Source organism: Aulonocara stuartgranti (assembly GCF_965226115.1).
Source record: "Aulonocara stuartgranti genome assembly, chromosome: 15".
NCBI classification, from domain to species: domain Eukaryota; kingdom Metazoa; phylum Chordata; class Actinopteri; order Cichliformes; family Cichlidae; genus Aulonocara; species Aulonocara stuartgranti.
This window is the reverse complement of record NC_138951.1, coordinates 4,362,672-4,373,855: the sequence shown is the minus strand read 5'-3', so window position 1 is coordinate 4,373,855 and position 11,184 is coordinate 4,362,672. Positions and strand designations below refer to the sequence as shown.

At 38.6% G+C, this 11,184-nt stretch overlaps 1 protein-coding gene across 1 annotated transcript; it reads left to right on the top strand.

Annotated features, from left to right (window-relative positions):
- Positions 1-731: 731 nt before the first annotated feature.
- Positions 732-9,532, top strand: LOC309688545 (solute carrier family 23 member 1-like). Its single transcript, XM_082504328.1, has 12 exons — positions 732-891; positions 1,778-1,912; positions 3,073-3,230; positions 4,658-4,817; positions 5,039-5,220; positions 5,965-6,085; positions 6,167-6,323; positions 6,403-6,656; positions 6,819-6,983; positions 7,070-7,178; positions 7,274-7,369; positions 9,077-9,532. The coding sequence occupies exons 1-12, from the start codon at positions 844-846 to the stop codon at positions 9,307-9,309; spliced, it is 1,818 nt and encodes a 605-aa protein (XP_082360454.1). The 5' UTR covers positions 732-843; the 3' UTR covers positions 9,310-9,532.
- The last annotated feature ends 1,652 nt before the right edge of the window (positions 9,533-11,184 follow it).

The following is an 11,184-nucleotide window of genomic DNA, read 5'->3' as shown; positions in this document are numbered from 1 at the left end:
CAGAGAGACAGACAATTAACCAATTAACATAACATGCTTGGTATGTAAGCCAGAGTGCCAGGTGTCAAACCATGCAGACAAGGGGAGACCATGCAAATTCCACAATCGCCCAGTGGATTTGACCCGAGGACCTTTTTGCAGTGAGGAGATGGAAAACGAAAACACTGGCACTGCAGCATCTTCTATCCGAGGGTAAAGCACGGTGGAGGGAGCATAATAGTGTGTCTGTTTTCCTGCATCGAGCTGGGATAGGTTGTAATCATTGATAGAGCAAGAAATTCTGAATTCTTTGAAGATGAATGTGGTGCATAAAGAAAAACAGTGACCTTAAGCACACTGGCTGTTCTACCACAGATAGAATAAGAAGAATGAGGCTCAATGAATCAGTGTTTTATTCTTTTAGAAAATTCAATCCAAATTAGACGATTGGGCAAGTATTCCCATTAGCTGATGTCCAGGAGCGAAAAGGGGGGGTCACATCAGACCTTGAAAGCAAAAGTGCATAATTTTTAACTCACAGAAACTGGATAATATATGAACAAATGCAATAGTCAGTGTCATTTATTTACCTTGTTCTCCTAACTTACCTTTAGCGCTAGGAAGTCCACATGGTTAAAAAATAATTAACACGGGTGCCCGGAGCTGAACTTAGTCCTGGGATGACCATAACAGTACTAGCTATAAATGTGATACTCTGAAAGGCAGACACTGCCAGTAAGACACCTTTACAACGTCCTGTCCACCTTTGGCTCCTTAACAAGTAACAACTGCTTGTTAGTACCTTGTTGTACATACAGTTTGGTTCATCTCTTGTTAGAAAATCTACTTCATTTTGAAATTTCAATGGCTTCTGGGGTGGACAGCAGTGGACTCGACAATCTTGCGTTTGATGTGAGTACAATAACGTGTTTTTGTAAAAGATACCATTGTTTGCTTCTTTGAGCATTCTTTCTAAATAAGGTCAGCATCAATAGGCACCTGGAAACGTTCAGATTGCCTTTAACTGCAATAAGAGCTGCACTTAACTCTGTTCTAAGTGATCCAGTGGGAGTAAAGGGTGAGAAAGTTTTGAAAGTTTTGCAACCTACTAGTGCTTGCTGCAGTTTAGAGCACATATACACAATATGGTATTTTCTTTTAAACATATGAGTCCAATAAAGAAATAAAATGCTTTATGATGTCTGTGCATTCCATTGCATCTACTCTCTGCCTGAACGTGCACATAAAACCTCAAATTATTCAATGATTCAGTGTTAAATAATGAATATTTGCAAGTCACAAAAAGCAGCTGAAGGCAGGTCATTACACTAGTACAGTGCTTAAAAATTTTATTGGACCACCTGTCATAAAAACGAGAATTCACACATTCTAGCATCTGTCAAAAAACTTTGTTTGAAAACTAAAATAATTTAATTTTTTCATATATTTAGCATCCTAGTTAAAAATGATCATGTGATTTACTGTTTTATTGGGGTTTTTATTTATAAAAGTGTAAATTTCAAAATTCATGGATAGCTATAATTGTATTTTACAATCAAAACTATTATTTCAGTTATAGAGCTTGCACATGCTGGTGGATTAACCGTTACAGAAACAACAATTATAATAATAAATTTCTTAAAGCACTGTTTGTCCTCAGTAAAATTTTTGTTCCCTGTTTTTATATAAACTGGAAGTGAACTAGTCCCGAGATAATGATTTTTCATCTCCTTTTATTTTGGCATACTGATTCTTTTGTATTGATTTTTTGATTGATTTTTTTTCTATGATATTACAGATGGATGAGCGAGTTAATGATCACCTCAAAGGAAAGGCGTGTAAAACGTCTGAAACAGATGGAGACAGAAATAAACCGACCTATTGTGTGACTGATGTTCCACCTTGGTACCTGTGCATTTTCTTGGCTATTCAGGTGTGTTTAATCTTTGATGTGATTAGTGTATTGGTGTCTTTTTCATCCATTTATCAGTCATGTATAATCAGATCCAAAAGTTTTTGAACAATGACAAAGCCCCCTATTTTCAGAGGGTCAAAAGTAACTGGACACCCACTTAGCAAGCAGTTTAAGGGCTGAATTTAGATTTGGATTTCCCTCTCAAATGAGATCCAAAGACATGTTTCTGCAAATAAAAAATTCTATAATTGGGATGAAAATTCAAAATAAACCAGAGAAAGCAAAAACAGTAGGAATGGTCATAACAATCTTAAAAGGAATCAATGCACAGGTCAACTCAACAACATCAAAATTCCTGAAAGACCACAGGTGACAACTAAAGTGCACGATACCAGACTTTTTTCCATGGCTAAGAAAAAGAACTTTAAGAACACTCTCAAGGAGGTAGGTTTACCTCTGTGAGACTTCTTCATGAATGCAAATGCAAAAAGGTGCAGACAGATTAGACTTAAACATCTAACAGAGACTGAACAGTTCTGGGAAACATATGAAGAACGAGACGAACAGCTCATATCACATCATCTGTGAAGTATGGTGGAACTGATGTTAAGGCACGTGCATGAGTGGCTGCCAGTGGTGTTTATTGATGATGTGACTGCTCATAGAAACAGGAGGATGCATTGTAAAGTGTACAGGGCTGTACTCTCTGCTCAGATTCAAACAAATACTGCCAAACTGATTGGCGAGTACTTCACAGAGTAAACAAATAATGACATAAAAGGTAAAGAAATTCGATATTTTTTCTGTGGCACAGTGTCTCAGGGGAGGACATTTTTGCTTTTGATGATGTCCATGGGTTCTAGACTTCAGGCAGTCAGTAACTGCAAGTGATTTTCAAGTATTAAACACAATCCTTGTATTTCTTATTACATTAGGTTGTCCACTTACTTTTGAAAGTGTAGTGGTGGACAGAGATCCAACTGTAAACATCACAACAGCAGTTAAGGAGTCTAAAAGCAACCCCTTTTTGTTTGTGTACAAATACAGAAAATGACCCCATACCATAAGTGACACGGATGCCTTATAGGCCTTCTGCTCTCTCTATTTCACTAATGTTGGTAACAGTGTAATCACTGCCATCGTTTTGTCATCATCATCACTGTTTGTCTCTTCTACAGCATTACCTGACAGCATTTGGTGGGATAATCTCCATCCCTCTCATCCTCTCAGAGGGCCTATGTCTGCAGCATGACAGCCTGACCCAGAGTCAGCTCATTAACAACATTTTCTTCGTCTCTGGCCTGTGCACGATTCTGCAGGTCATCTTCGGTGTCAGGTAATAGTGCTGCTGCTGGGTTATTGCTGCTTTGTATCCTTTAGGGATGGTCTGATATTGACTTAATAGTTAATACAACTCTGTCTGCACAAGATGTTGCTGCCGTGGATGAGCAAGACCATGTTCAAAAATTCAGTAAAATCCTAATATTTACATAGATACAGGGATGGGAATAACGTAATATGTGTAGTGTTGTGGATAGTTTTGTGTTGTTTTGTGTTGTGTGTGAGAACAATGAGGCGACTGCTGTCTCCAGGTAGAAACAGGAGTGATACACCTGCTGCTGTCAGACCTGCAGGTATCAGGCTGTGATGTTCTCCTTTATAGTGGACAGAAATATTTGGAGTAGCACAAATAATTTGTGTGGCATCTTATTGAATGCAGAACAGCTGATTGTTCTGTAAATAGTTTGAAATGGTTATTTTAAAAAAGGTAAAAGGTAAATGGATGCAAATAACTTTGTTGTTTGCAAAACTTGTGCATATGATTTTAAAATTGACAATTTATATTTACATTTAAAGTTATGAAATATGATTCAATAAACATGTTTGTGGTTGTTACAGTAAAAAATAGAACTTTTTCTACTCTGATTTTATGTTTTTTGTCTGATTTTAGATCAATTATGTTAATACAGTCTGTCAAAATGAAAACCTGACTGTAAATTCAGACACGTGAGGTTGTGCTGAAAAGGATGATACCAAACAAGGCAAAGTAAATAGTTTTTAAAGATAAAATGTGGAGGGAAAATCAAAAGTAGTTAAAAATGGCCAATTATACCCTGGACCCCAGAGGGTTAAACGTTTTTTTAAAGTAACGCAATAGTTACTTTTCAAGTAATCAATTACTTTTAGAATGTTGTAACTCAGTTACTTTTTTGAAGAAGTAACTACTAACTATAATTAATTACTTTTTCAAAGTAACTTGCCCAACACTGCATAGATACTTTGTTTCTTTTACTAAATTCCAATCACATTTTTATGACAGGAATTAATAAAAAAAAAATGTACTTATGACACAAATACATGTTAAGTTTGAAAGGTAGCTGAATTAGAAAGATTATTAAATAACAACAAAAAGAAAAAAACAGGCATCAATTGGTGCTTGTAGTAAATCTTAGCATCTTAGTAAATGTTAGCTTGCTATTATGATAAATATTATTAATTTTGTCTTTCTGGACATGCAACCATGTCAGCACTATAGGGCACAAAGCTATGGGCTGTTAGCAAGACGTACAGTGACTTTTTTGTGCAAAGTATTGCATAATTTAGGCTAAAAAAACAAACAAGCTTACTAAAAAGAAAATTGAATCTGCTAGCTTGTGCTTAACGACCTACTGTCTTCTTTTGTTAGCGTACCATGTGCTAACTATGGGTCTAACTGATTGTCTGTTTATCTGAAAGTTATTACTGTTTATGTCACACTTCTAGGCTTCCCATCCTACAGGGAGGTACATTTGCCTTGGTGACCCCAGCCATGGCCTTGTTGTCCATGCCAGACTGGGAATGCCCAGCTTGGACCAAGAATGCCAGCCTGGTCAATACCTCCTCACCTGTCTTCATAGAAGTGTGGCAGACCCGCATGAGAACAGTGAGCCAACGCAAATTCTGCGCATCCAAATCTTTGCTTAAAAGCACGCTAACAAAAACATAACAGCACTTCTGCAGAGCTCATGATTTATTCAGTGAACACATGTGGTTTGCACTCCAGGAAGTAACGAGTTGTACTCATTGTTTAAGTCTAGCACTCAGCCAAAGAAAACACGGTGACATTGATACTGATGTTCTTGAACACTATGTTCCCGTCCACAGCTGCAGGGCTCTATTATGGTGGCCTCTCTCCTCCAGGTCTTGGTTGGTTTCTCTGGCCTCATCGGCTTCCTCATGCGCTTCATTGGCCCCTTAACCATTGCTCCAACCGTGTCACTCATAGGCCTGTCGCTGTACGACTCAGCTGGAGTGAAGGCAGGCAGCCACTGGGGCATTTCTGCTATGTATGTAACCACTCTGAAGCATCAGTATGGGGTTGAAGATTTTCATCCCACAAGGTCACAGTCTAGACTTGCATCAGGATGTAAATTCTGCCTTGTCGTGGTTTAGCATACAGCCAAAAGCTAGTGATTTAAACATGGTGTCTACAGCGGTATCACCAGTATCTTCCCATATGGAAAAGAAATAGAAAAAACTTATAAAAGACTTGCAGCAGATGTGGCCTACTTCATATAGTGAATCATATAAGGCTTATATGATTTACTCATGAAAGTGGCCACTTTCATATATTGTTTTAGTAAGTTTTCAAAACATACAAGTTTCATTTATATAATTTTTCAAGGGATCTTATATCTGTTTTCACTCTTGTATGCTTTTCATACAAGTTTCACACAAGACAGAAACTTTATAAGATTTATATATATCTTTTCCATATGGGTTTCCAATGACACAATAAATATAAAGTCATAATTTTGAGTAAAATGCACTGAAATATTTTTTTAAAAATCAAAGATTTATTTAATAAAATACAAAAATCTTTAAGGAAAATGTGTTTGGTATCAAACAATCAAATAATTTAATTCAACTATATTCCATAAAATGTAACAACTTGTACTTGTGCAACTTGTAACAAAATGACATGGGAATTTTACATGCAATTAAATTAGTTAAATTCAGCAGTTTGTGTTGATGTTTTTTGAGTTTTTGTTTGCATTCATCACCTTTTGCTTATTCTTTTCTATGCACAGGACCACAGTGCTGATCATCCTTTTCTCTCAATACCTCCGCCGCATACCAATCCCTGTTCCTGCATACAACAAGATCAAGAAACTGCACGTCTCAAAGTTCTTTCTCTTTCAGATAATGCCAGTATGTTCTCTTAAAATTCGACTTCATATTTGATGTAGCAAAAACATACTGGCTCTAATACTAACTTTAGATGTTGATTAGATTCTCCTGGGCATTGCAGTCTCATGGTTAGTCTGCTACCTCCTCACCATCTATGATGTTCTGCCATCTGATCCAGATGAATACGGCTACCTGGCTCGCACAGATGTGAAGGGAAATGTCGTGAGTGAGGCTTCTTGGTTCACATTTACTTATCCTGGTGAGTCCACAGGGAATTAAAACAATGCCAAAAGACGTATTCAGCAGTGACAAGCCTAACTGTTGACCTACCTATTCAGGTAAATGGGGGTTGCCAACTGCTAGCCTGGCAGGTGTGGTTGGCATTATTGCTGGAATAATATGCTCCATGGCAGAGTCTGTGGGTGACTACCATGCATGTGCCAGGCTGTCAGGAGCACCGCCTCCCCCCAAGCACGCCATCAATCGTGGCATCGGTGTCGAGGGAGTCGGGTCACTGTTGGCAGGGGCGTTTGGCACGGGCAATGGCACTACTTCGTTTAGCGAGAATGTGGCAGCCCTCGGCATCACCAGAGTAAGATACTGTGAATATGAATTGCATAAAATGTTCCACTCCGGAGCTTAATTATCTTTCAACACAAGGATCAAGACTGCAAACCTAATTTATGAGTGAGGCTGTGGGTCCTGATTACCCGGGCAAAACATATGAACCGCATGATGTTTCATTTGGCAACAGGTGGGCAGTCGAACAGTGATTCTTCTGAGTGGATTCGTCATGATTTTGATGGGGATCCTGGGAAAAATTGGAGCAATCTTCACAACCATCCCTACACCTGTGATTGGAGGGATGTTCATGATCATGTTTGGAGTCATAGGAGCTGCTGGAATTTCTAATCTGCAGGTAAACAACCGTGCTAAATCCTTTTTTTTTTAATCATTTACATTTTTGCTACTATCTGTGTTTTGCTGACACATCTTACATGGCAGTCCACAGATATGAATTCTTCTCGGAATATCTTTATATTTGGTTTCTCCATGTTTTCTGCACTTGTTATTCCAAATTGGATCATGAAGAATCACACTTTTCTTGACACAGGTAAAATCACCATTGAAAATATCACTATAAATAGTTTTTAATGTTAAATAAAAAGCAAATCATCCAAAATCTTTTGTGATACTTTTTTGTCTCAGGTGTCAAGGAGGTGGATCAAGTGTTGCAAATATTGTTGACTACTCATATGTTTGTAGGAGGCTTCCTTGGCTTCTTCTTAGATAACACAATTCCTGGTAAGCTGTAATGGATGGCTTCTCTTGAATAATACAGACTTTTTATAACAAATGGCACAGATGTATTTAAGATACATATTTATACCAGCATATCATTGAAGTATACTAGTCGTATGGCCCTGCTTTTGTGCATGTTGCCTCCTCAGCATGCGTGTATGCGTGTATGGTCTCACTTGTAAAACAGAGGTATCTCAATGGGACTTCTTGGTAAATGCAGGTAATAAATACAGTTAAAGCTGCAATCAGTGCGTCTCAGTGCATGCTCAGGGGTGCTGCTGTCGAGCCATGCTACAGCTCAGGCATGCTTTAGATGAGGAGTTTCATGTGGTTATGTGGATGTTTTAAACCTGGGATGCTAATTGGTTGTTGCTTAAATTGGCTACTGAACCCACACCCTCACCCACCCACCACGCCCACTAGGTGGTGATGGAGAATAACCACTAATTATAAGACACACTGCTGTATATCATGCATGGAACCACCAATAAAAGTTTCATGTACGTGGGATGATGATTATCACCTACTGTTGATTTCCTGTTGCCATAAATGTGACCTCAAGAGTCTCCAGACTCTGACTCTTATCAAGCATGTGAAGTCTGGGGCTGACCGGACAATGTGTACTTGAGATATACAGCAATTTCCTGTTTCATTGCCAAAAATCAGAATTCAACATGGCACCAATGTCACATCCTTTGATGAAAACTCAGTTTTCAAATTGTAGTACCACTAACTGCTTAACCTTATAGCCTAATGCCATTTGTATCATATTTGCTACATGAGTTTCTGAGACCTCTATCTCATAATTGCCATAATTTCAAAATGTTATGGACAAAACTCATGGCATTTCTTGTTGCCACAAGGGGGCACTATGACTACCATTAAATATTTCTATAAAAATATCTTCGTTTATATGGAAATATCAGAAAGAAGTCTGGGTCAGATTGAATAATCTATAAGTGAATGGCAGCAAATTAAAATTCCATGGCAAGTGTTCGAAATTCACCACAGTGCCACAGATACCGCCTTCAACAAAGACTCAAAAAGTTTGCAATATAACATTTCGCAGCTCTGTTGTTTAGACAAACCAAATATGAAATTGATACAATTACAACCCTAGGAGGAGTTTGAAAAAGTACAACGACTGAATAATACAAAAATCACCAAAATCAATTAAAAATGACAGACTTCCTGTGTGGTGTTAATTCAAAATGGTAGAATTACTAATAAATAAAGCTAACCAAGAAATGCAAAAGACCGCAGTCCCTTTAAAAGGGAGTCAATCCTCATAGGCACTCATGTTAAATGGCCAATCTCACAGAAGAAATTAACAAATTTACCGACAGCTAATAGTATATACATTGGAGTGTGGCTCCCTGGTGTTCTCCCAGCCTGAGGAGGTCACAAATAATCTGCCCCCAGTGCTGGTCTGAAGCCTGGATAAATGGGGAGGTTGTATTAAGAAGGGCATAAAATCTGTACCAACTCAAACATGCAGATCAATATGTTGTGGCTTTGGGAAATAATGGAGTCAAACGTATCTTCTTCAAACACACTATATGCAGTATGTCACCCCGGCTTAAAGTCATGCACATCTAGGAGCAGTTAGCTGACATGTCAACAGTGACTAATCTTGTTTTACACTGTATATGTGTACATATAAAGAAAGGTGCGGCATATTCAACTAACAGCCTTCTTCATACCATTCAGGGACTAAACGTGAACGTGGCCTCTTAGCCTGGGAAAACGTGTATCTTCAAGACTCTAGCAGCAGTTTGGAAACTGATGAGGTGTATGATCTTCCGTTTGGCATAACTTCTCACCTCCAATCTCAATCTTGGGCTCGTTACATCCCTTTCTGCCCACACAAGGGTCACAGATCTCAGTCGGAGGACAACCATGTGTCACAGAGCCCGGAGAGTGAGTACAGCACACGGATCTGAACGACCTTAAGTTTGCTTCTTAGTTTGAATCAAACTGCTCGTTTCTTACCAAGACGTGTCGCAGAAAAGACTCTGGTGTTTAGACCGTGCATCACTGACTGATGGATATCTTTTAAATTGAACCATGTACTGGTTAGCTGTAAATATCAGGTATATATGCATTTAAGGTAACGCTCTCTCTTTGCTTGATCTTGATTGCAAATAGAGATCTGTCCATCTTAAAAAAACAAAAACAAGAACAAGACAGTGGGATTATCTCTGTCAAACCTGCAGTCGCTTTATTTTTGATGTGCAAAGTAGATTTTGACAGTTTGAGCCTGTCTGCACCGAAAAGGAATAAAAATATCTAAGACTCGGATTCTGTCAACACAAATTAAAGGAGGACTTCAGAGCGATCAGAGTGTTACTGTGTGCCACCATTACTCCCAGATCTTCCAATAACTTGGTGCTGGTCACACAAACAGAAAACTGGAATAATGTGCTTTTCTTTCTTCTCTTTCGAAAGAAATTAAATTTAGCCCGTGGATAAATTTATTATCACACAGCACCATCTCCCCATTGATTCAGGCAGCTGCTTAAAAACCCACAGCAGCAGCCCCCTGAGCTGTTATTGTGTTTCCTTTAGCGAAAACAAACACAGATAACACATCTTCTCAATCTCCCTGCCTTCCATGCTGTCATATCTTTTTCCCTCTGTATTCATTTCCTTTGTCTAAGCAACTTTGACAGACAGGTGGGATATGGTGCAATGCTGCGATCTGTGGATCCATCAGTGTTCCCCGGGGCCTATTTTGACCACAAGTCATTGGTTGGTTGCACACCCTAAGGTTATTTCAGGATGGCGTGCTAGAACGAGGCACTGAGCGTAATTTGCACTTTAGAAATCTCACATTTTCTTTGATTGGATGTACCTCGGTGGGAACATATTGCAGAATATTAAATTTTGCACAGTGTTCTGGAAAGTGGCGTTCCTCCTCACTAAGTCAAAGTTTTGTGTCAAATTGTAGCATGGATCTGCATATCAGTGGCATAAAAGATTATAACTTAGCAATTCCCACTCACTGACGGGACTTCAACCCTGAGGAATCTCCTTTATTTTCTTTTTCAATCATCAGCGTCCCGTGACATGCCCTGCTTTATGAGATCTATTGTAAGCTCTTGAAAGATCAGATTTCAAGTGCCAAGTTTATTTTTTTTCTGACACAACTATCACTGCAAATGGAGTTTCAGTGGAGCAGCGTGAGGCTCAAAGAGAATCCATGAGAAATAGAAAATGACTGTGCATTTATCGCTGGTAGATAGAGCCACACTGCGGGCAAAACACGATGCTGGTTCATTCATTCATTGAAACGTGGTAAATAATAAGCATCCAGTGAAGGTATGTGAAGTATATGTAAGCTGACCTCATTTATGGGCTGTAATTCATGGTAACTGCTATTTTTCTGTTTATAAGATTCAAGCCCAACATAATTATACATAATTATGTGTGTAAATGAAACATAATTATGCCCTGAAGGTCATCATCAGAGAGTATTAAATGCTCTGAATTGTCAAGAAAATAAGAGCAAAGACATTCATAAAATGTTGTGTTTCCATAACTGTTTTGTATTTATTTGTTTCATTTAAACTTAACATTTTTACATGTTTATGCGCACATTGGGAACAGTTTTACTCACTAAGAGGAAACACTCTCACCTGACAAAGTGTGATTTATTCCTATAATAAAGATCAGGTTAAGCCTTCGACTCTTGTCGTACGCTTTGGGAAACAGCCTGCTCATTTCCTGAGCTGGGTGTCGAGCATATCTTGTACATCAGCGCTCAGAAATACTGATTGTCTTCACACTGAAGAACGGTGAGGAAGGAGCCTCGTCTA